Source organism: Perissodus microlepis, chromosome 15 (assembly GCF_051167445.1).
Source record: "Perissodus microlepis isolate ML-2025 ecotype Zambia chromosome 15, ASM5116744v1, whole genome shotgun sequence".
In the NCBI taxonomy this organism is placed as follows: domain Eukaryota; kingdom Metazoa; phylum Chordata; class Actinopteri; order Cichliformes; family Cichlidae; genus Perissodus; species Perissodus microlepis.
The window spans coordinates 31,817,173-31,843,208 of NC_140475.1; the positions used below are offsets into that span (position 1 = coordinate 31,817,173).

At 38.7% G+C, this 26,036-nt stretch overlaps 1 protein-coding gene across 1 annotated transcript in view; it reads right to left on the reverse strand.

The window, feature by feature from the left end:
* Window positions 1-26,036, reverse strand: part of LOC146372453 (E3 ubiquitin-protein ligase rnf213-alpha-like) — a 76,741-nt gene that overhangs the window by 25,843 nt on the left and 24,862 nt on the right. The window contains exons 26-50 of the mRNA XM_084953314.1: window positions 25,605-25,757; window positions 24,277-25,513; window positions 23,536-23,720; window positions 23,222-23,377; window positions 19,524-23,078; window positions 18,797-18,927; window positions 17,251-17,346; window positions 17,029-17,150; window positions 16,645-16,758; window positions 16,497-16,546; window positions 15,820-15,970; window positions 14,789-14,924; window positions 14,371-14,556; window positions 13,333-13,457; window positions 13,066-13,226; window positions 12,338-12,538; window positions 11,995-12,182; window positions 10,749-10,869; window positions 10,287-10,387; window positions 10,005-10,184; window positions 9,011-9,156; window positions 8,708-8,810; window positions 8,403-8,517; window positions 7,648-7,852; window positions 7,373-7,563 (exon numbers count right to left, since the gene is read on the reverse strand). Of these exons, the coding sequence (XP_084809440.1) occupies window positions 7,373-7,563; window positions 7,648-7,852; window positions 8,403-8,517; window positions 8,708-8,810; window positions 9,011-9,156; window positions 10,005-10,184; window positions 10,287-10,387; window positions 10,749-10,869; window positions 11,995-12,182; window positions 12,338-12,538; window positions 13,066-13,226; window positions 13,333-13,457; window positions 14,371-14,556; window positions 14,789-14,924; window positions 15,820-15,970; window positions 16,497-16,546; window positions 16,645-16,758; window positions 17,029-17,150; window positions 17,251-17,346; window positions 18,797-18,927; window positions 19,524-23,078; window positions 23,222-23,377; window positions 23,536-23,720; window positions 24,277-25,513; window positions 25,605-25,757 (8,109 nt within the window). The remainder of the gene's footprint in view (window positions 1-7,372; window positions 7,564-7,647; window positions 7,853-8,402; window positions 8,518-8,707; window positions 8,811-9,010; window positions 9,157-10,004; window positions 10,185-10,286; window positions 10,388-10,748; window positions 10,870-11,994; window positions 12,183-12,337; window positions 12,539-13,065; window positions 13,227-13,332; window positions 13,458-14,370; window positions 14,557-14,788; window positions 14,925-15,819; window positions 15,971-16,496; window positions 16,547-16,644; window positions 16,759-17,028; window positions 17,151-17,250; window positions 17,347-18,796; window positions 18,928-19,523; window positions 23,079-23,221; window positions 23,378-23,535; window positions 23,721-24,276; window positions 25,514-25,604; window positions 25,758-26,036) is intronic.

A 26,036-nucleotide genomic window follows, 5' to 3' on the forward strand; every position in this document is an offset into this window, starting at 1 on the left:
AAAGGTTGGGGACCGCTGCTGTAGACTATAATATCCTATTAGAACGATTAGAGCATGCTGTAGGTAATATGGGTACTGCGCTGCAGTGGTTTGTATCATATCTATCTAATAGACAACTTGTTCATGTAGCTGTAGCTCAGGTGGCAGAGCAGGTCAGCCACTAACCAGAAGGTTGGTGGTTTGATCCCAGGCTGCTCCAGTCTGCATGCCAGATACTAACCCCATGTTGCTCTCCGATGCATCCATCGGAGTGTGAATGTGTATGAATGTTAGATACTTAGCACTTAAGAAGGTGTGATTGGGTGAATGCATTAGTGCTTTGAGTGCTCAGACAGAGTAGAAAAGTGCTATATAAGAACCAGTCCATTTACCAAATGGAGAGAACTCTTCACACAATAAGGTTAATTATGGAGTTCCACAGGGTTCAATGTTAGGACCAATTCTGTTTACATTATACATGCTTCCCTTAGGCAGTATTATCAGAAGGCATAGCATACATTTTCACTGCTATGCAAATGACACCCAACTCTATCTATCCATGAAGCCAGATAACACCAGCCAGACAAGACACACCAATCAGTTAAACTGCAGGAATGTCTTAAAGGCCTGGATGGCCTTTAAATTTTCTGCTTCTAAATTCAGATAAAACTGAGGCTATTGTACTCGGCCCAAATATGGTATCTAACCAGAGTTTTATATATTAAAAAAAATATGTAGGACTGCTTTCTTTCATTTGAACAATATATCTAAAATTAGAAATAGCCTGTCTCAGAGTGATGCTGAAAAACTAGTTCATGCATTTATTACTTCTAGGCTGGACTATTGTAATTCATTATTATCAGGATGTCCTAAAAAACTCCCTGAAAAGCCTTCAATTAATCCAAAATGCTGCAGCAAGAGTACTGACAGGGACTAGAAAGAGAGAGCATATTTCTCCTGTATTGACTTCCCTTCATTGGCTCCCCGTTAAATCCAGAATTGAATTCAAAATCTTGCTCCTCACATACAAGGTGTTAAATAATCAGGCCCCATCTTATCTTAATGACCTTGTAGTACCATATCACCCCATTAGAGCACTTTGCTCTCGCACTGCAGGCCTACTTGTTGTTCCTAGAGTATTTAAAAGTAGAATGGGAGGCAGAGCCTTCAGTTTTCAGGCCCCTCTTCTGTGGAACCAGCTTCCAGTTTGGATTCAGGAGACAGACACTATCTCTACTTTTAAGATTAGGCTTCAAACTTTCCTTTTTGCTAAAGCATATAGTTAGGGCTGGACCAGGTGACCCTGAATCCTCCCTTAGTTATGCTGCAATAGGTATAGGCTGCTGGGGGATTCCCATGATGCATTGAGTATTTCTTTCTCACTCACTATGTGTTAATAGACCTCTCTGCATTGTATGATACTTGTTATTAATCTCTGTCTCTCTTCCACAGCATGTCTTTTATCCTGTCTTCCTTCTCTCACCCTTACCGGTCGCGGCAGATGGCCCCGCCCCTCCCTGAGCCTGGTTCTGCCGGAGGTTTCTTCCTGTTAAAAGGGAGTTTTTCCTTCCCACTGTCACCAGAGTGCTTGCTTACAGGGGGTCATATGATTGTTGGATTGTTCTCTGTATGTATTATTGTAGGTCTACCTTAAATATAAAGCGCCTTGAGGCAACTGTTGTTGTGATTTGGCGCTATATAAATAAAATTGATTTGAATTGAAAATGGTCACCGTGCTTCCTCAGCTGAAGTCTACTGTCACTAGTAAAGTAAAATTGAGTCATCCAGTTTGGTTATAAAAAAACAAACATACAAATTCATATACTAAGCATTAAAAACTCAAGCAATTGATTTGCCTAATATCAGTTTAGTGCATCTGAAGCAAAAAAAAAAAAAAGTAACTATCATGAAGCAAACACCAACCCCTTCATGGCTAAGCTGCTGTTCACCAGACATTTACCCCAGTGACAGACAGTCCTCAGGGCCATATTACTAGGATTGTCATTCCATATGCAGTAATTTATCTGCTGGTATGGTTGTCTTCCAGGACTCCCTGCCCTTCCATATGCACAAGTGGAAAGCTTAAAGGCAGGGAGAGCTGCAGCATGAAAGTCTTACGGATCAGGGATCAAAGACATCAAATATAAAGTTGGTTAAGTAAGCATGAACTGGACCTGGACTGGCTTGCAAAGGCAGTAGCAGCAGCTAAATAGATGACCTAAATGCTATCAACTGATTTACCCAGATGGCTGGCTGAGCTTTACTAACTGGACAACTAATGCTCAGTTCATGTTGATTTAACTTCAAGCTGACAGTAGGACAAATGATACTATGATGAACTTGTGTCCATTTGAAACTCTTTCACTGCTCATCCATTTAAATGCTACTACTGCATGTCATCACTTTGTATCTTCATTCTCCAGTTGCGCTCCGGTTGTGCTTTTCCCTGTTTGCTGTTTGTATTATCTCAAGGGTCTTCTTTTTTGTTTTCTTTCCCTTTAACACAACTGGTTTCTACCACATCTTGCTCATACTGTAGTCTCCCATGCTGGCACTGTTGGTTGACTTCTGGCACGATAAGACGTATGTCATCCAGATATGGGCCAGGCCTGGCATAGATGGCACTGTCTATGTGATGGCATGCCATATCTGGCTCGATTGTGGTTTGTTGTATGTGGCCCAGACTCATAGAAAACAGATCTGGCCCGGATCTGGTGTCAAGTCGGCATCAAGCTGGCTGACTTCTGGCATGGTAAGTGGTATGTCATCCAGATATGGACCAGGCCTGGTGTAGATGGCACTGTTTATGTGATGGCATGCCACTTCTGGTCCGATTATGGTTTGGTTTATGTGGCCAAGGCTCATGGAAAACAGGTCTGGCTGAGATTCCAGCATCAAGCTGGCACTTCTGACTGACCGGTGTCATGGCAGGGTGTATGTCAACCAGATGTGGGCCAGGTCTGGCAGTGATGGCACTATTTATGTTCCTATTTTCCTATTTTAGTTAGAAGACCTAAATGCCATGTTGCAATACTGTACTGCTACAGTAGCCAACATTTCAAATGCAGATTTGTTTGTGATAATGATGTGTCGGTCGCGAACGAAACGGCTCTTAGAGCCGACTCTTTGAAGTGAACGATGCAAGCCGGGGTTTTTTTTTTTCCAGTAGCACAGGAACAGAGCTGGAGGGAAAGAGAAAGAAAGAGACCCAGGGACAACAACGTCACATTAGAAAGGTATAATAATCATCCACAACTATTTTCAGTTGCGGATGATAAAGGATTCAGAAAGTTTATCCATGCAGGCCTATGTGACAGAGAATGCGCATGTTCTTTTTGTTTTCATATTTTAATTTATATTTAATTGTGTTGTGGTTTGCAGTGTTTTGTGTTGTTTCATTTTAAATTTGTTTAAAAGGAAAAAGCTGAAAATTTAAATAGTTAAAAGTTGAAATGTAAATAGTTGGTTTTTGTAATATATAATTTATTTATTACATTTTATGTGGAGTGAATAAATAAAAATATTGTGGTGGGGCGTAGTCTGCGGTGCCGTGCAGGGAGGGCGGACGAACCTGCACGGCATCCTTAATCACGCCTGCCGAGTTAAAAACATGGGGACTCAGGGGTTGGGGTGTGTTGTGGTGTGATGTGATTTGAATAAAATGGCTCTAAGTGATGATCTGTGGTCCCGCCGTGCCTTATTCACAATATACTCACAGTATATTTACGGTGGCCCCTAGAGACAAAGCACGTACAAACTCCAAAGCACATACAAACTTCAAAGCACGTACAAACTCCAAAACGTAAAAACTCCAAAACACGTACAAACTCCGAAGCACGTACAAACTCCAAAACACTTAAAAAACACAACAGAAGTGCTCCAGGATGCTAGGGGCAGTGTTGAGTTTTTGTTACCTAGAGGCTCCACAAGCCAGGAAGTACCAACGACCAGATTGGGTGTGTGGTAGTAACAGGTAAATGAACATTTTTCCAAATTATGTGAATATATATGAATGCTTGTGTATAAATAAACAAACAATACAGATATGCTTTCAATTGTGTAATTTAAATGATCTAGTTAGCTCTGTTTTGGAAGTTCAGTTAATGCTAGAAATGTGTTTTGGAGTTTGTACGTGCTTTGTCTCTAGGGGCCACTGTATATATTTATATATAAACATATATAAATAAAACCACGTTTTTGTTTGTTTATTTTTTTGTGCATAATTTTATATTGTTGTTAATAGTAAATTAATTAAAGCAACAAAACAACCTGAAGAGCCGGTTGGGAGCCGAAAGAGCTGGCTCTTTTTAGTGAGCCGAGCTGAAAAAGCTGGTTCTCTAAAAAGAGCTGGAAATCCCATCGCTAGTTTGTGAGTGTACACTTTATCCAAAACCAAGTGAGGGTTTACTCATGTTTTCCAGTGCAGGAGGTAGAGCAGGTCACCTACTGAGCGTAAGGTTAGTGGTTTGATCCCTGGCTCCTCCAGTCTGTATGTCAAGAGTGTATGTGTATGAATGTAGTTAGGAAGCACTCAGTTTAGAGAAAGTGCGTGACTGGGTATATGTGGCATGTTGTATAGAGCGCTTTGAGTAATGCAGGAGAGTAGAAAAGCACTATATAAGAATCAGTCCATTCACTGTCTGAACAGAGTTTCGTCATGTTACTTTTGCACTATTATGTTCTGGCACATGTTGTTATTACATGGCTTGATTAAGGTACACATTAGGCTGACATCTGGGCCAGCACAGGGCCAGCAGTATGTTTGCAACTGGCCTGTGACTGCACACATCTTACACATGGCCCACATACCGCAAAGAATGACGGCCCTTTGGTGGCTCAGATCAGGTTTGCCAGAGGTAATCCACACATGGATCACAGGACCACCAGTGTGACTGCAACTGGCCTTGTGCTGGCCCATGTGTGCGCCACCTCTGGCTCTGTTAAGCGCTTTCTCTATCATTAGTTCTGGGTCCATTTGTAACTGTTCTGGCAATCGTTTGTCTTTCAGACCCACGACATGCAAAGTCCCGTATCCACCATGTTCTGCCAGACAATGCAGTGCAGTATGGAAGCTGTCGATTGATTCACCCGTCTTGTTAAACTTTGCTTGCTCAAATATAATGTTTCTGTGGGCTACGAAATGAGCATCCAACCTCCTTTTAATGGTCTCATAATCACTTGCCTCCTCGGGAGTCAGGTGCAAGGATACCAATCTGTCCTCTGCCTCCTCACCCGTAGTGTAGATAAGGGTTTTCACTTAATTTTCATCCGCTTGCGTCTCCAATTCAGACGCGATGCGAAATCTGTCAAAACGCTTTATCCATTTTGTCCAGTCATCCGACCTAAAAGTGAACTTCTCCTGTGGGGTGACTGGATACTGACTCATATCGTCACGTCTCTTTTTGCACAGCTCCTCCTTGGCTGACCTCTAACCTGGTCCCAACGCCGAAAACCTTCACTTATGCCCAAATAACATTTTCAGTTTTCTTCTGACACCATGTTCCATTATTGGAGGTTGTGGGTGTTATCTAACTGGAGGCATAACTCACAGACACACGAGACCTGGGCCGTTTCTCAATTCTCAAGTACGCAAGTCCGTACTCGCGTTCTCTTTAAGTCCGGACTTTGTAAGTTTGAACGGGAGTCCAGACTTGCAGAGAACGTGTGACTCTTGATCATTCTACAATTGGAATGGCAGTATACCTGATGACATCACAGCTCCGGAGTTTTTACTGCTGTCTTCTCTTGATTTAACTGTGATTAATATTTGCAATGGAAATTACACATGACATGAAAAAAATTACACATGATGTAGTAGATTTTTTCAAAGAAATAAGATAATTAAAAAAGTATCTTAAGCACTAATTTACTACACATTGCTTACATATCATCTGTTTTATAATGTCTAATAAGCCTCATACAGTTAAGCACAATCACTATATGACTGAAACACAAGCTTACATATATGCCTGAATTAAAACAGTTGAGATGTTAGAACACTTTTATTTTTACTTTAGTAGACACTCAAAACTTACAATAGACAGCTGGGGTTTTAGAAGGGACTTAAACAAATATTTAATATATAATCGGATCATGTTTGGAACAGCCTTCAGAATCTCAACTTATTAACATGCTGTTTTTGTTCCCAGTGAAAATGTTTCCTCCTGAATTTAAATATTTTTAATGTTAGATTTAATTCAGAGTCAGCTAATCTCAGCCAAACCAATTTACTCAGGAACAAATAGAACACTGAAATAAACCAAACATTAACATTTATCTAAGTGACTTATATATCATGTTTAACCTGAGTAGCGAAAGACCACAGTGGTTTTGAAAACGATGTGCCGTGGGTCCGCTGTTCTCGTCGGCTCTAGTGAACCTTGACCTCCCGGTCTGCTATCAAGCTGGTGTGTAACAAACGTCTCAGAAAATGTCGGAGCACTTTTGCAAATATGTGATGTTTTGATAAATCAAGCACATATTTGAAGTTTACAGAGCTACATTCTCTCCTGAAAATAACTTAAAAGTTTATTTTGTGATGCAGAAAGAGTAGTATTCAAAAGTTTTTAGCGTTTGAGTTTTGGACGAAATGCATTCTGCGATATTTGGCTGTACCAAGTCCACACAAGTCACAACCAATGCATGCTCGATAAAACGGAAGGAGCGAGAGCACATCTGGAAATTTTTATTGTTCTCGGCTTGATGCGTACTTTGAATTGGAACAGTTCTTGGTCTCCGACAGATGACGTATCACAAGTTCACGAGAACGCAGGAACACACAAGTACACATATTGAGACACAGCCCCGCCATTACTCCAATGACTGTCCTTTAGTATTTTTCCATCCCCCTCCCAACAACAACCCAGTACAAACGTTTCTACCTCTTATCATTCACCTGATACTATGGCTTACACTTCTGTCTAAAATGTTGTAGGGCAGCGGTCCCCAACCTTTTTTGCGCCATGGACCGGTTTATGCCCGACAATATTTTCACGGACCGGCCTTTAAGGTGTCGCGGATAAATACAACAAAATAAAACTAGTACCGGTACCAAAAAAAAGAAGATTTATTCATAACACACGTGAAAAGACCCAGGAAAACCGAATTAACGATCAAAACGATAACAATATAACGCTGAAAACCGATAAAAACCCTGAAAACCATACATTTCACATCTGAGCCTCAACTCTCGCGGCCCGGTACCAAACGACTCACGGACCGGTACCGGTCCGAGGCCCGGGGGTTGGGGACCGCTGTTGTAGGGTCTTTACCTTATATAATAAAGTGCCATGAAATAACTTTTGATGTAATTTCATACTCTGGAGAAAAGTACATGAATTTATTTTTTGACTCATATTTTTGCCAGTAAAATAACTCATGACTGTTGAAGTACCTGCTGATGTATCTCTTCAGGGAAAAGCCAGAAGAACTCAGGTTGTTTCACCATTGTTTGAACGTACTCAACACCCTGTGATTCGCTGAGCTTGCGGATGAGGTAAACACGGTACCAGTTATTCCCACTGTCCTCACAGAGCTTTATCACCATGTTTAGAAAATCTTCTGCCCCATCTGGGACATGGTTGCCTGCAACAACGACAGACTGGTTGTTTTAGTTCCTAAGCACTGGAAACTATAGTAGTGCAATGCAGTAGTGAAGTTATATCTCACCTGACAGTCTGTCACTGATGAGCTGGGAAGCCATGATGAGGGTCACACGCAGTCGGGCAATATGCTGGAGGTGTTGAATAGAGACTGTTGCTGGAGCAGAAGTGACTTCAGCCAAAAAGGACTGCAGGAACTGTGTTTCATTAATGAAACACTGTAACTCTGCAGCTTTGTTGCCCTCCTGAGGCATTTTCTCCCAGATGGAGTCCTGCAAATATCACCAGTTAACTGTCACTTCATCTGACGTCTATCAGCAACAAGCAAAAAAACCAAGGACTTTGTCATACTGCTGGTATTCAAACTGTGCCCTGTTCAGATATAGCTGGATAACTACATATGTTTGAGAATACATAAACAACTCCTGTATACTGAAACTACTTTTACATTTACATTAAATCCAGCACAGAGGACTCCTCCTTCTGCTGATCACTAGTTTAAGTTTCATTCCAGAAGGAGAATATTTACATTATGTTAGTGGGTTTCACGTTCATGTTCACAACTATAAGTAAAAAAAAGACCAAACAGTAGAAAACAGAATTTCAGATGTCCTTTTAGAGACTTTTGTTTTTGGAGAATAATACATGCTCCCTAAAAGGTTGTGGTTATTCTTTAGTTACCACTTGCTTTAGAAAAATAAAAAAAATGTCTTTATAAATCCTTTTTTATTCCTAAAAAGGAGAAACCTTCTTCTCATCAGTTTATTTGTGTAATGTAACATTATTAAATGCAATTTCCAAAGGTTTTCTTACTAGTTTTACCTCCAAACAGTTGATGTATAAGGCATAGAGCTCTGTTTTATCCACATCATCAACAAATCTGCTTTCTTCAACAGATGACAAATGCTCCTGCAAATATTTCATGACCTCTTCAAAGCTGAAACACAGTTAGGTCAATCATAGAGGGTAAGGTAAACAAGTTCAAGTCTTTTCACACATTTTATCACTAAACATGCAAAATTCCCAATGCTGAGAAACTTTTCAACACTGCTCAAAACATTGAAACATCTATGTTAATTCAGACTAAGAGTAATTTTACAGTGACATATTTATAGTAGGATGCCTACCTGAATTTCAGTAGCAGTTTGAGAATTACAGATCGCACAACTGGGTTTTTATCTGGAGACTCGTCAAAAGGTGATAAAGCTTTGGTGTGAATCTCTTTCTGATCTGTTTGGAAAATAATCTAAAGTTAACATTAAAAAAGACCAATAGTAATTTATTCTAGCAGATTTTGATCCCTTTTTTGTAATTTTTGAAATCTGGAAGGAAATGATTTATATTATTTATGGTTGTAGTGATCACATGAGAAATTATCCCTGGATTCCAGATTCTTTAGAGAAGAAGGTGAAAAAACCCCAAAGTGGTACCTGTCTCAGTCATCAGGTAGGAAAAAAGGTGTGCGATGACACCTCCATCTGGAGGTGTATTGTCCTTGAAGCACATAGTAGAGAGCAGATCAATAAAGAAACTGTTGCAACGTTGCCTGAATCCTGCATTTTTCTTGATAGATGCTCTGGAGAGATACAAGATGTAAATTAAGCATAATGTATATGCACTATGCCAAACGTTAAGCTTTGTAACCTGATTCCCCAGAACTGATTCTCTCTCAGGATGTCAATGTGCTTACTGATACTGTGTTTTATGCACACTACAAAACAATATTTTTAATTATAAAGTGAAACTCTTGAGATTGAGACTCTCTTTTGCAAGAGTGTCCTGGGATGACATAGCATTAACTTAGCTTTTATTTTCACAGCAGAAGAAACCTGAGCTCCCAGAGAAAACCTTCACAAGCACAGGTTAAATATGCAACCTCAACAAAGAACAGCCTTACCCAGGTTTGAACCCATGACCATGTTGCTGTGAGGCAAAAGTGCTAAGCAACAAGCCACTGTACTGCTATATTTGAAAATGTTGTAGAATGAATGGGTGACACATCGATTATAAGTGGCAGCCTGTAACTATATTTCATAAAGGCAAATATGGCAATCCTGCCATAACAGCTGAACCAGGGAAGGGGCAAAAGGAGCCAATCTTGTTACCCTGACGCATACAGACAGTAGTAGGTTCCACCTGTGTGATGTTTTGCATATCTACTTATTATCATTTAGGTAATTCCTTCAAATACTCTAGTAGGATAAGCCTATAACACGTATCATGTCAGCACTCTGGATTGAACCTTTGCTGAAGCCTTAAGATTGAAAAACTTTGCAAATACTCTTTAAGTTTAAAGCTGTTTAAGGTATTTCTGAGAAGGTTGTAATATAAAGCAGCTGTATAGTTATGAATGTGAAAAACAGCCAATTCCTGTGAATGTTTACACATGCGTTATCAGCTATTTACACAAATAAACAATCTCACCTTGTGTCTTCAGAAACATGTGGCTGGAAGTCATCTGGTAATTGTTGGCGGCAGGTGGGACAGAACGCCTGTCCTGCATCAAGGCTTTCCTTGATACACGTTAAGCAGTAGATGTGATAGCATGGCAGCCCCACTGGTTCTAGAGGCTCTCTCATGCACACCCCACATTCACCTCCAAACCTTCAGGAAAATGCAACCAACATCAATCAAATTACCTTTAAATTCTTCCATATTTCATATAAATTCATTTAAAGGCCAGCTTAAAGCAAAACAAGGCTTTACCTGAAAATCTGATTAGTTGCCCCCTGTTTACAGGACTTCAGGACTTCAACTACTGCTTCAAAAGCCTGTGTAGACTTTACATCCGAGTTTATCTCCACAGCCTTAAACGTAGGTTAAAATAATAAAGAATACAGTAATTATAATCATTATATTAATTTATTTAAGACAGAAGAACAAAACAATCTTATGCCCAACTAAGGTGCTTTGTCTCATTAAAACAGACTTCTGTGCAATATGGACAGGTTACAGACAAAAAGAGTGCCTCCATCATCTTGCGTAGGCGAAATTGCTGATGTATTGGAGAATACAGAGGTCTTTTCATTTTGTAAATTAAACCTAAATCAAACAATTTGCGCTGAATAATGATTGGTTATTTGACTAGGTGTGACTGTGACCTTTTGTTTAAAACAAAACAAAACATAAACTAAAAACAAACACACACATATACACAAACACACTTACTCTACTAAGGGTTTTAATGTGGTTCAGGACCAGTGTCCTGAGCTGATTGTCTTCATTTTGGAAACCCAGCATCAAATGTTCCACAAACAACGAGAGGATGTAGATGCGCTTCCAACCATGACTGCAAAATATTACAGACCATGATCAAAGTTAGTATGTTCTTGATTATATATATATACACTAATGATAGACTAATGATATGAGCTGTGTCATATCATCCTGGTAATTTTTATGTGATATAAAATATTTATGCTTCAAACAAGATAAGCTTAGGCACGACTGAGCTCCGTGCCAGCCTCTAAAGACAATTGAGTAAAAAACATGGAGCTACTTAAATAACCAATAACAAAGCAGAGTACAAAATATGGAAGACTATGAAGAAGGAGATACTAGTGGCTGCTGATGTGCCACCCAAATGTAAACAACCGACTCAACAAGCTACACTTGCTAATTATCAGGAAGAGCCAGCAAATTTATGCTGTGGTCACATAGTGGTAAAGCAGGACAAGAAGTTGGCTGAAAAGCTTGACCCAACATACAATGTCCCAGATAGAAAATAATTTTCAGTTTTATTATGTGATGATACTGTGCAGCATTGTAGAATTACACAGTTGAGTTGAGTTACTTTAGTTAGTGTTCAACTAGTACTAGTGGTTATTTCATACTTAGAATTTCCAGGAAGATATTACGTAGGCTACTTTTGTGCTTACATTTGACTTATACTGGGTCACTTATACTGACAATATATTCACACTTAAAATGAGATTGTGTCATCATTGACAGCAGCTCATTGGAAAAGAGGACAATGCCCTTTATTTTGTTTGCACTAATACATGTTGCTGCCCGCAAGCTGCAATCACAAAAAAAAAAAGTTACGTTTTTTGTTTCTATATCATCAGAAATATCATTATTACAGATTTTCTTATAATGTTTTGACATGACTTTAGGGCTATATCACCCACCCCTACAGCACTATCAAAGTCAGCATTTTACACCTGTGCTAGGATTTACTAAACATGTTGGTTAGCAATGGGGGGAAGCATAAGTTGACACTTTAATGTCACAGATCTTATGTTTAGATAGGTGTGCTACATCTTTGCTAAAATAAGAATATACTGCATTAAAAAATCCCCATAACTTGAAGTCATAACAATAAATAACTACAAAAATCTTTCGTAGTTTCTTTCAGTCAACACTAGAGAGAACTGGGCAACAAAATTCTACTTTCACTGCATCAGTATCTTACCTGACGTCACGGAGTACTTTCTTGCAGTGCTCACCATATTGTTGAAGATTATTTTGAGAGCAAATCAATTCCAGTGAAGCCTGCACTTTCTTCACCTTCCTCAGCCAATGCTGGCAGCGGGTATCACTCTCTAAATTACAAGGTTCCAGGCTTTCAACACATGCCTTGGCTGCATAGACATCCAAAACCTACAGCAGAACAAAACAGTTTGTAAGTGATTAAGCAGTTTTCTAATATTTATAATATCCTTTGAACAGTTCTATGATTGTTAAAAATATCCACACCCTAAAGGCAATTTTATAAATAAATTCTCAGAGCACCAGGAATGAAGAAATACACTTACCATTTCAGGACAACGTCTAATTTGCTGGTTTCTTTGCAAAGGTGAAACAATTTCAGTGTGTAGAGAAATCATCCGTGAAAGGTTCTGAAGACGGCTTTGGCAAAAATGATAGGCAATGTGGATGAGCGGTAGAGAAAGCTCATCATCTCGTTTTTGTCTCTGTATTTCGTCAACACAGCTGGCCATGGCCTGACAAAGTAGCTGAGGAGTAAAGGCCCAAGTAGATTACTGACACAATATTTGTTTGGAATATTAGCAACTTAAACTGGCATTACATTTAATGTATTATTTTGATTGAAAAAATTCCAAATGATTATGTCCCACTCTGAGCCATGTAAAGCATCAAATACAAAGTGTAATTAACAAAGCATTGCTTTGATCTGCTCCACATTGTTGCTATGCATTATAATACTTCCAGCAAACTTATATTTGAACCTTTAAAGTTACCTTTAATGATTCGTTTTTACTAGTACTTTGATGAAAAGATTTAGCTAATCCTAATTGCTCCACTATATTAGAGTGTAGTAAAGTGGACGGTTGTGACAACTGAGAAAAGTTTGTGCAGTGATTTTTTTCTTCTTATTGGATTTTATGTTGTTGGGTAGTGGGATTTATCTCAAACCAAAGGTAACATTAATCGAACATAAGCATTTTCAAGAAAACATGAAGCAAGCCTATATTTGAGGAAATGAAAAGTCACATTGTGCATTTTCCTTCATTCATCTCACCTCTAATTTTTCATCTGATGCCACTTTCATGGTCATGGAAACAAAATCCTGCAGGTACTTTTTGAAAAATTCTTTTTTCAATTTTTCATTCACATTTTTTGCCATGTAAGTGCCAAGTGGAGTTTTCAAGAACAAATCATGGAAATCCCCAAACGAATGCTCTGTAAGAAAAATTTAAAAAGGTAAGAGTTCCATTAATATATTAGGATTCAATTAAAAAAAAGGGTTTAAACTAACAATTAAAGCACAACTTCAAGGCATATTTACTTTGATGTTTTGATTGTCTTGCTTGCATCATGAGCCCATCTAGGAAGTCTTTGATCCACCAACTGAATGGCATGCGGCAGCACATGGTGTGGCCACCTGTGATGTGGCTTTGTACCATTAATACTCTGTAAAAGTAAGAGGGCCAAGATTAAATTTTTTTTACAAATGCTGTTTTTAAATAGATGATGTGCCAGAAAATTAACCACTTTGACAAGAGTAATTTTACCACTGATCATTTAAAAAGACTGTCCCTTAAAAAACCCCAAAGTCAAACAATTTGCACTGAATACACTGACCAGCTACTTAATTAGTTACAATTGTTCAGCTGCTCATTAACTTTCTAATCAGCCAAAGACAGTAACTCAGTGCATTTAGACAAAACAACCTGATCATCAATTGGTATTTTAAAACATAATCATTGCTAGGGTTGCATCTCTGAACACAAACACATCAAATCTTAAAGCAGGTGGGCTTCTAAAGCTGCAGAAGACAACACTGGATACAATTCCTGTTAGCTAAGAACAAGAAAGTGAGGCTACCGTTTGTATGAACTTGCCAAAGCTGGAGAGTGTCAAATTCTTCTATTGCACCCTTATGGATCCATCCTACTTTGTATCAACAGTTCCAGCTGCTGCTGGTGTAATGGTGTGGGAGATATCCTTTGGCCAAACCATGGGCCCCTTAGTACCAACTACATGTAATTTAAACACCATAGCCTACATATTACAGGTGACAATGTTCATTCCTTTGTGATGACAGTGTACCCATCTGATGGCTGCTTCGCACTATGTCACAAAGATCAAATCATCACAAACTGGTTTCTTGAGCATGAGAAAGAATTCTCTGCACTCAAATGGCCTCCACAGTTACCAAATTTCAATCCAATAGATGTGGGAGATTGACATCAGAGATGTGCAACCAACAAATTTTCATCAACTGTGTGATGCTATCATATCAATATGCACAAGAATTAGGCAGTTCTGAAGGCAAAGGGGTCCAATCTGATATGAGCAAATACCATAACCAAAAGATACCTACTTGTTTTCCACCCTCACATACGGCACACTGAGCATCTCTTTGTTCCCAAAAATTTCAAGCCAGAGGTTCCTGATATCTTCTTCATCATCCAAGAGAAGGTCCATATTGCAATCTCGGTCAATGATTGAGACCAAGTAGGCCAGAAGTGGAGTGACAACCGCTTGGATTTTCCTCCACAGTGTGTGTCTGAAAGAAATATTCATGCAACTTTCATAAAATCAGCCTGACATCTGCTGATATCAACCCAGGGTTACAGGTGAGACAAGTAACTGTTGTGTCTTGTTTGGAGTTGTGTATTTTACATTTGACATAAAATGTATTTCAATAAATGATGAATAAGTGATTTAATGAAATACACCCCCCCCAAACAAAACAAAAAAAAAAGGTATGGCATGAAGCAAATGTTACAGAAACTTACAGAAATGTCCCTCCTTCTTGAAGAGAAATGACATTAGATGCCTCATTCAGGACCCAGCTTTTTGGATTGGGGATGTTGACCTCATAATCCTTTAACAGTGAGTGAAGACGCTTCCTCACAATTTCTGCAAACACTCCTTGAAAACAAAATTAATTTATGTCATCACATTTTTTCATCAAAATGCATTTTGGCTGCAGTTTCATTGTAGCTGTGCATAACACTGACCCTACTGCGAGGTAAATATGAATCTGTGAGTTTTGTTTGAAACTTGTGTCTTAAGTTGCCATGTAAAACGGGCTGACTGTTAGCTGCGATTAGCCGCTAACTTAGCCTAGTATGTTTGCTTAGCTCATGTCCTGCTCTGTACTCATGTATTTAGTATGTAACAGTATGCAAATCGGCATTTAGCAGGGTTATTTAATTCAGTAGGAGGACACAGAGGTCTTTGCTGGCAGGCCAGAGAGGTCCCTTCTGTTTTTCTTATGTGTTAACGTGAGAATATGTGAATACAGCAACTGTGAGTGCTGCTGCTGTGCCTTGCTGGTGGCCTTGACCCAGTTTCCCCGACTAGCCCCTTGAACTGCCTGGAGCCATGAGTACTGTTGTTTGCACGTGCTTTTATTTTAGTGCTTGGCAACAAGTGAAGCGGCCATGTTGTTTTAGGTCCCAATGCACCCGAGCCACGACTCAGGCCTGCAACGAGGTGTTTGCTAACACAGAAAGACTGTTGCAGTTAAGGTGTGTGTGTCGGTGAGAGTGTGTGTGGGCCCACCATATTATTTAATTATTTGGTTACAGTTGATATTAGATACCTTACCTTTTGTGTTATTGGAGCTAATCATTACTAAAGTGGAGTTGAATTTATAATTGACCTGCTTGTCTGTGGTTCATTTCCATATAGTCTATTTTATTGCACATTTCATGTCACAAGCATCAAAAAGGGAGTATCAGTAGTAAGTAACAAGAGGAACCCAGGACCCCTCTCAATAGAACGTGGGACGGGTGTTACATTTACATCATTATTTTCTAACCTTGAGTATAATTTCCATCCAGAAGAGTGAGCAGATTTTCAACCCTCTTGGTGCTAAATTCTCCACTGTCCACTTCATCTCTCAGCATGCTCACTGCACTCTGCACACAACTTCTCACCAGATCTGTAGTATCAAATACATCTTCCAAAACCTGAAAAAAATTATTACAAAATAATTGTGAATTATTATTAATAAGAAAATGAATAGTAATGATTAACACACACAACATTTAAACCACTGCTTACTGCTATCACAGCATTCTCAGAAGAGTAACTGTCAAGTGGGTGGGATTTATTAGTCAACCAGTGAGACTGTCTTACATAACTCAGAATCAAAGATTTTCTGACAGATGCAGCTGTTTGAATTCAAAAAAACATTTAAAAAAAAAAATTCAAATTTTTTTTCCATATTGATATCATTGTAATATTTTAAATATCATCACTGGATATTGGATTGGATTTGATTTTATCTATCTCAGCACTGACAAATATGTTTAGTAGTTACACTGAATAAGCCTGGTACCACTGATTAAAAGTATTGAAAAAAGAAGACAATAAATGTAAAAGAGGGAAAGTGGTAATAAATATTAAACCTTCTCAGAGATGAATAAACTGTCCTTTGGTCGTGTGGAAATACCGATATTCTATCAAGGTTTAAATGTGGTAAATAACACTTACAGTGGATTCAGCTATTTGTGGTACACCGGTGTAATCTTCTGTCTCCATGGCTTGGAAAAAAAGAATTATTATTATTATTATTATTAGTAGTAGTAGTAGTAGTAGTAGTATACAAAATATTCCACAGGAAAAAAAATTGGTGATTTACCCTCAGGTGGATCTTCAAAAAGATCACTGATGCGTTGGTTTTTCAAAGAAAGAACATCTGAAACAAACTCTTTTGATCTTCTGAGATCATCGATGTGAACAGATCTCCAAGGACCTGAAAAGGTATGAATAAGAAAGACACAGTTAACTGTTGTCCTCTGTGAACACTCAATTTTTTGATGTTCATGTTTAATGTGTTACATAACACATTAAACATGAAACATGTTTATTAAAATATATATTAACATTAAAACATCACAAATTTGCTGACATGAAATAAAACCTTTGCTTTGCTTTGTGTGTGTGTGTGTGTGTGTGTGTGTTTGTCTGTGTGTGTGTGTGTGTGTGTGTGTGTGTGTGTGTGTCTGTGTGTGGCAGGACTAACCGCCTTGAAAACCAACATAGGTCGTCCCACCCTCCATTCGAGGTAGCTTGATGACAAAGTACACAAACGTCTTCATGTCATCAGTAGTGTCATACTTGTTTATTTCATTGAAGCATGAATATCTTTGAAATTCAAACAAGAAAGTAAAAGAGAAAATTAGAAATTTTGCACTAATGTTAGCAAATTATATAAAAGTCATTATGGGATGATCTTCCTGCTCACTTGGCTGAAGAAAGAATATTCCTTCTGTGGGAGCCTTCATCATACTCCGCTTGGATAATAAGCACTTTGTCTGCAAGTGTTGAGCCCAGAAATTCCCTAGTATTGAGACATATAGTAAAACATATATTTGAATAAACACAACAATAACTAAGTGGTATGTGGATCCATACATCTACTCACTATAATAGACACTAGGGGTGCAACAATACTCGTATCGATATTGAACCGTTTGATACAGTGCTTTCGGTTTGCTACACATATGTATCGAACAATACAAAATTTTTAATTTATTTGATCAACTTTTCTTCTGACGATGCTGTCTGTGTTGAGAGCTCAGTGGATCTGCGTTCGACTACTCCGCCTAGGCTGCACTGTCGAGCGCAGATCCACTGAGCACAGCGCAAGCTAGCAAGACAGAAGCTAAGCTCGTTGCAACATGGCAAATTGAACCTCCCCCACCCTCATTCAGATGTGGCCTTTGGAACTATTTTGGTCTTCATGTGAAGTATGACCCTGAAGGTAAGCGCGTCACAGACAAAAGTAAAACAGTATGTCGGATGCGCCACGCAATGCTCAATTACATTCAATTCAATTCAATTCAATTTTATTTATATAGCGCCAAATCACAACAAAAGTCGCCTCAACCCAACAATCATATGACCCCCTATGAGCAAGCACTTTGGCGACAGTGGGAAGGAAAAACTCCCTTTTAACAGGAAGAAACCTCCGGCAGAACCAGGCTCAGGGAGGGGCGGCCATCTGCTGCGACCGGTTGGGTGGGAACTACTGCGTTAGCACAGTTAGCTCGTTGACGCCGTCCAGCCCCACGCACGGGGCGATCCGCGGTAGCTCGTTAACGGAGATTTGCCGTGTTGTGGCTTTAACGTCATTTCAACGAGATTAACGTTGACAGCACTAGTGGGAACACAACGAATATGACTGCACATTTACTCCGACATCATCCTAGTGCAAAGACAAGTGGAAGCAGACAAAAACAACAAGCACGCATGCTACAAACTTTACCCGAGTCATTTAGACAGCCGTTAGCACATGATTCTCCTTATGGGGACCTGATATGTTTAACATGCTGCTGAGAATATAGCCCAGAAGAAGCGTATAGTATAGCTTTTATTTTTTGAAAAAGCCATTTCTCTTTAATAAACTCTCTTTTCCAAAGATGAGTATTTCTCGATCAGATAGATTTATTATTTTATCCCTTTGTTGTTTCAGCAACATTAAATTTAAAAACTGTACGTTTGAGTTAAAATATATATTTATAATTTTAATAAATGACAAATTAAAAAAGCATGAACATTTTCTTGTATCGAAAAAATATCAAACCGTGACACCAAAGTATCGAACCGAACCGAACCGTGAATGTTATGTATCGTTGCACCCCTAATAGACAGCATTAATTTTAATTGATTATAATAAGAAAGATCACAAGATATAAAAGCACAAGGGTGTAAAAAAAAAAGACAGGTGATCAGTTTAATTAAAATGAACACCAGCAGATGATTTATTTATTTATATTATGAATGCATACCTGATTTTCTTGAGGAAAGAGTACTCAGTATCAAACTGCTGGAGTGATAGCAGCTGTACAGCATCCAGCTTTATCTGGTTCTGCAGCTGTTGAGTGTCTGTTGCAGTGAGCAGCCTGGAAAAGGTTGTAACCTTGAGAATAGAAAAGAACCAAGAATGACAAAATGACAAAAAAAGACAAGCCACATTTTGTGTATTTTCATGTCTCCTTCATGTGTCATTATATGTAATTAATAAAGCATTCCACAAACTATTTGGTATTGTTTACACACAGTATCAGGTTTTCCTCACATTTAGTTAGCCACGTGAAATTCTAACTGTCTTTTAACAAAACCAAATAAGAATTATACTGAAGCCTTAAAAAAATCTTAACTAGTGCTTCTACTTTCCATGATAATATGAAAGAATGAAAAAGCAAACTTGAAAAACCGTTAGCAGAAATAGTGTGAGAAATTAAGAGTATATTAAGTAAAAACTAGTTGTAATATGAAGAACATATTTTTCTTTAAAAACTTACTCTCAGTGCACATAAAGAGTCCTGACATCAACCTGACATCAACACCCAACATATGCCCATAATGACACTTAATATTCCTTCTTTTGAACTAAAAAATTATAGCAGTTTCAACAGGCCTAGAATTCAAGACAGATTATCAATACTTGGTTTAAACAAGTTACAAAGTTATTCAGTTGCTGTGTAATATTTGAAAGCAAACAAAAAAAATTACCTCAGTGAATAAGAAGTGTGACTGTTCAGGCTGCTGGGTGTGATGCACAATGTAGTCTCCCAGTGAACTGTGCATTGCTTCTTTAACAAACTCTTGCATTAAATGCTCTCGTTCCTCATCAGGCAGTTTGGATTTTTCCAAACGAACCACTGAGTCCAGAGTGGCACAGTTGAGCAGAATGTCTTTGGCTTTGTTCAGAGTGACCTGAGCATCAGTCTCAGTACTCTCACGCTCTGTTACTTGCATGACCACAGAGGAACAAGTGTCTGAGTGATAGCCGATGAACACATCACTTGGATCATACTCCTTTTCTGAGGAGTAACTACTTAAGGAGACAAAATCATTAACCCATTCCTCCAGTTGTCTGGCAATGATCTTCTGTTCCTCTGTGAGGACAGTGTTGATGTCAAGGTAGTGTTTCTCCAACCTGTTAATGAGTGGTATTGGAAACTGCTCATAAACCACTTCCTTTTCTTCAATGACTATGAGCCTGAAGTTTTGGTGAACTCTGCATTTCACACGATGTGTTCCTAAACCAAGATCAACATAATTTTGACCTCCGAGGGTCACATAGTACTGATTTAGAGCATCGTACAGACTTTCATACAGATTTTGAAGGTTGAGAAGCACAACTGTCTGTCCTGTCTCCATGCACACTTTGACACGGTTTATGTTCCTGCAAATCTGTGTGTATTCCTGATCTTTCGGGAAACTCGACCCAAAGATTATCTCTGGGCGGATTTGATGAGAGCAGAATATCTTTTGGAGAATCTGAAGAGCAGCAAAGTTTTTTGTAAGTACTAAAAGGTAACGACTTTCCTCCATTTTGGAAGCTGGACAAATGCTTTGCTCAACCATATCAATAGTTGTGATATTAGTATTGGAAAAGTCAGTCCCGACTTCTGTGCTGAATATGTCAATTACATCAACATCATCTTTTCCACTAAAGTTTCGCAGGACTGCTCCGGTGATCTGATCTGCAGTAGGACGCTTATTAGACGTTTTGGTAATTGAAAATAACATTTTTATCAGACTGTAGAAATCTCGCAGACCAAAAAATCCTTTGCCTTTCTTGCATATTGTCATATATGCTTTTGCAAATGGCTCAAAGAGACGATTAATCTTTTCAAGAACATGTTGATCAGAGGAGCAGATTCCTGTGGCACTTTTGATGAGCTCTTGTTTATTTAAATCTCCACGGGACACAAAAATTCCACGATTCATCTTGGCAGGGTCCAGTGCCCAGTTGGAAATTCCAATGAACCCAACCCTTTTATGAGGTTTTGGCTCATCATCAACACAACCCTCTTCCAGTAATGGGTGCAGTGCTTTCAGTGGCATTTTCGGGGAATCCTCAGCCAATCCAATCTCATCAAGAACAACTACTGAAATATATTCATCCAGGTTTTTGCTTTCTTGAAAGCGGGCACATTGCTTGAATGTATTGATGATTCCTTCAGGAGTTGAATGAGGGCTACACTGGAAAGACACCAGATGTATTTGCTTCAGCTTTTTGTAGAGGTCAGAATGTGATGTAGGACCCTGCATTGCGTCCGCAACTAGAGTTTTAGATAGTGATTTGGAGCTTCCTGGTTTTCCAACAATAAAAAGGGGAATTCTCAGCTCAATGCAGACCACCATCATGAAAAAGTTTTCTTTCAAAGCCTCATTTCTGGCTATTGTCTCAGCCATGGGTACACCATTGAGCAGGAGGTCCTGCATTTCCTGCATTATTCTCTGTGGTTTATACTCAGGAAGAATTTGGCTGATAGTTTTCAGATATTTGTTTTTGCTCTCCAAACAGGACTGATAGCACACTCCAGTAGCCATCAAGAGTGACCAGATTACTCTGTCACTAGCAGGTAGTTTGTTTTGTTTTCTCTGTGATTGCTGCTGTAAAAAGGCTTTTAGAGCTTCAGCAAACATTGGGTGATTTTTGTGGAACCACAGAAATACTTGCATGCAACGTTCAACATCTCTCAGACTGACAAAGCTGCATTCATCTTTCCTCTCCCTCATGAACTTTTGCGATGACGATAACACTTTAATTATTGTTGGGATATAGTTTTTGTCAATCGCGCTGGCCTTCACCTGTCTTTGTACTATTTGTTCAATGTACATTTGCTCTGTTGAGTCATTGAGCTGTCCAAAATCCCAAACAAGAGGTATCATGCTGGGTGGTAACACATGAACACGATACACAAGCTGGCGGAGAGGGATGGAGCCAAGTCTGTCTTCAGTCTCCTCAGCCCGAACCCGGTAGCCCAGTCCTGAAGCTTCCAGCCGCTCGATCATCTGGTCTGTATGTTTTCTGTAAGGGTTGCAGGCTGCAATTATCTGTAAGCCTGTATTAGAGCAAAACTCTTGTCCCTGCACTGAATTATCACAAAGGATCTCCTTGATGCTACTGATGGCTTCTGTGGTGTTTGCCTCATCAAAGAAAAGTACTGAGTCAAGATCATGATTCTCTTTATTGGTCCTTGCAAGAGTTTCAGCTTCCTTCACTTTCTCATAAATCATTTCTGACATAGTTCCTCCATGAACTTTGACCAGTTTCATGTTTTCTGCTGGTGCTCCACATCTTCTTAGTTCACACATAAATTTTATCAGCCTTGTTTTACCGCATCCTGTCTCCCCCATTATGATGACAGGAATGCCACACCTGAATCTCATATGAATTGCCATCATTTTGAGGATATTGTCGGTGGTCAGTTCATATGTTACATCAGGATCTGTTGGCCACTTGACGCCAAGCACACTGCACAGATGCTCAATTTTGTCAGCTCTAGGAAGCTGATCAAAGTCTGCATTGAAAGGAACTCTCTGATGTTCTAAGCCATTGTACAGCTGTTGAGTCATGATGTTCTTCTTTATCACTTCTTCTGTCAAAGGATTTACTGCATCAACCCCTTTCTGGCCATTGGGCCTAAGGTGAAATCCAATGAATGTCATGGACATGTGGTCGTCATTAAAAAAGATGTATGGATGTGGCTCTGATTCCCACCTTTTTCTAATGAGGAATGGAGCTAAATCTTTTTCTTTTAGTTCACTGATGTCAATGTGTTGCTTCCCTGGGCTCTGGTCAGTGATGCATAGTGATGGTGTTGCAAAGTCTTTGGACATCAAGATCATGAACTCAACCACAAAGTTTTTGAACCCACAAAGAGTGTCTCCAACCAACTCAAATTTGCAGAAAACTGAATTCTCACAGTCTTTCAACTGAAGATTAAGAAACCACACAAAGTTACGCAGCTCTGCCCATGATGGATCGATTATACCACAATTGATTAAGAGTATCTGAAGACACTTTGCATGAGTCCCTTCAATGCCTCGATAAGTAAAGTTGTCAAGACTGTCATTGTTGTGAAAACGTGTGAGGTACTGGTATGGTCTTTGATAAGCTTCACTCCTGAAACATTCATCATCCATGAGGGGGTCATCACAGGCTATGGTTGGATTTTGTTCTTTCTGCATTTCCAAAGTCATAACCTCTTTTGGTGGACGGCAAAACACCTTTGGGAAAACATCCAAGAATGCAAAGTTTTCCTTTCGTCCCTAAAAGTATATAAATATATAATTAAGTTTAGAACATTCAGGTCTATTCTCAATCTTAATATCATCTTCTCCTACAAGCTGCAAATCGCAAGTTCAGCAATTATCTGTATATAAACTGTACAAGCAGTAAAATCTCCACTCACTGATCTGGTGGCACATCTGTTCTGATCATTTGTGGTTTCTAGTAATTCAATGATATATAAGTGGTTCTGGCTGCAGTGCCACATCTGTCCATCTGAATCCATCAGGTACCGCAAAAAGAATAGCTTGAATATCAGCTCATTCAGGCCTTTTTGCACCTATAAACAACGTATGAGAAAAAAAAAAAAAATCTGTATTACTAGATAAAGCAATTTATGACTAGCTAAGAGATTCTCAAAGAATCAAAATTTAGATTTAAATTGAATAATTTCATAAATATTAGCACCTTTACTATGGCTACTTAAAAATTACTTACCGAAGATGTGACATCAAAGTGAAACACCTTAATATCATTTTGTTGTGGTGTGTCATACAAAAACTGAAGAATCTTGTGATCATCAACCTCATGTTCAGCTAGTCTGATGCACTTCTTAAATGGCATTCCTTGTGTGGCACATTTCTTTAGCTTTTCATACAGTCTTTGGACATACAGTGACTTGCCTAAAATGGTAGAATAACAATCTATTAACTGGTTGACAGAAATCATGTCAATAATTGTATTTTTCACACAACGCAAGATACAATTCAGTACCCTGTTTTCTATATAAATACTGCAAACTTATAATATTTATTGTAAAACTTATTTCAAAGATATTTGCACTTGTCAGCATTAAAGTAACTGCTAAGCATTACATACATTTTAAAGTAAAATAACTGAAATCTGAAAGTTGCTGTATGCTGTGTAGACAACTATGTACATTAAATTACAACAAACATGCTTTAAGATGGATTTTAAAGGAGTGTACCACTTTAACAAAATTACACGGGGTTCCCTAAAAAATATGTGATAAAGGAACTACATATTGTCTTTATCTATAGTAGATGATATTGCAAAATGCATGAATAAAACCTTATTAAAGTCTGGATTAAAGCTTTTAGAGCAAATTTATGCATAAACGTAAAAAGAGATGTATTTTTTAAGGTTTTATTGATGTCCTATCTTAACAATTATTTTACATAATGGATTGACGGAGAGAAAGTCACATTTAAAACTCACCAACTCCTGCACGACTGGAAGCAACAATACCCAGAGAATGGCCACCTTTGAACATGGCGTTCTTGTAATCTGAGGTAACGATGTAATGAAGGGACAAGTACTGCTGGATCTTTTCCAGTGGCTCTTGTGGCACAAAGTCTGTTTTGTACTGACTGAAGGCAGTAGGGATATAAGTGTGCTCTCTATCAGAGCTGCAAAAGATCACTAGCCTGTAATCCTTTTTATGGGAATGCAGTTTCTGAAAACACTTTTCCATTGCACAGCTAACATCATAGGAAAGCTGGTCTGCCCACAGCATTGTGTAAATCTTCTGGCCAGTGTCACCTGATGTGAGGCATCTTCTCAGGAAAAGCTCTACTTGTTCATAAGATGTTGAAGGGGTACACAAAAGCACTTCATCATAAGTTGGCAATGGCTCAAAGTCACTGGTCATGTACAAGCAGATACTTGAAGTCAGGATCTCATCATGTTGGCAGATTATGAGATTAGGTTGTTTTGACTTTAGGCCTTTTGGAAACTCCCTTCTGAGTGAATGGTCTTTCGTCTCTGAGAGTACCGGTTCATCTTCCAACTCATTCTGATTTTGGTTTTCTGTCATCAACTGCAAGAGACGTCCTAAACTCCTAATGTCTAGTAAGTCATGGAAAAATATTTCCTTGTTTTTCATGTAGCCATTCCACAACTCCTCCAACTCTTTCAATCCAAGAGCCTTGTCTGCTTCATCTGCTGAGTCACTGTCATGTGCAAAATGACTAACACTGGGTGACGATGGCTCACTGTGTTCATTATCCCTTTTGCCATATTGGTTATAAAACCTTCTCCAAATACTTCGGACATCTGATGTTGTGCAGTTTGCTTTGATAAAAGAAAGCATCATCAGCGCTTTGTCTTCGAGTTCTGCATTCATGTTTGTTGGAATCAGAACACTGCACAAGTAGAATATTTGTTCTGCTGTGAAGTAGTTTAAGTAGTAGTGGTTAAATCTCTGTGTGTCCATGAAGTTTTGCCAGTCATCAAGAAACATCTCCATCTTCTTGGATAGAGCTGTAAGCTGTTCAACTAAACTTCCATTTACTTGGAAGCCACACAGGGTCTTGCAAAACCTAATTTCCATAATGATACATGGGTCACTCTGAGTTTTACAAAAAATCTTAGCTTCCCAACACCTGAAAAGTGGGTTCCCTGCAGTGTGAAGGTCTACAAACGCTTTGGCAAATCTTTGGATGTTTTCAAACACCTGAATATGAAGAAGAAATTAGATTACAGGTGACATAAAAATATAAGTTATTGTTAAAACATCAATGTAGCAAATGATAACAAAATCATACCTCAGTGAAGCGCTCCACTTCGCTCTGATTTTGTTGCTTTTTTCCAGACATAAGCATAAGTTTATTTTGCAGTTCTTTCAGGTCCTCATAGGTATATGTCATGTTTGCATGTCCATCCTCAATTTGCAAGGTCAGTGAATTCTCTAAAGCAATCTATAAAGGGAAGAATCAAAAATGATTACTGTAGAAGTGTGTTTGTCCTTCGACCGAGAAACTATGATCCCATGCACATACGCACATTAGTACAGTGAAAGGTTAACAGGAAAATCAGCTTAAAGGGGAACTTATCTAAAAAATGTGTTGTTCAAATATGTTTGTTTCTTAGAATTTATAATAATAATATAATATAATACTCAAATAAAATTACAAAGAAATTCACATAAAAGGTAACACTAACTATTACAAGAAAAAGTTTTACAATGTTTTATTGTA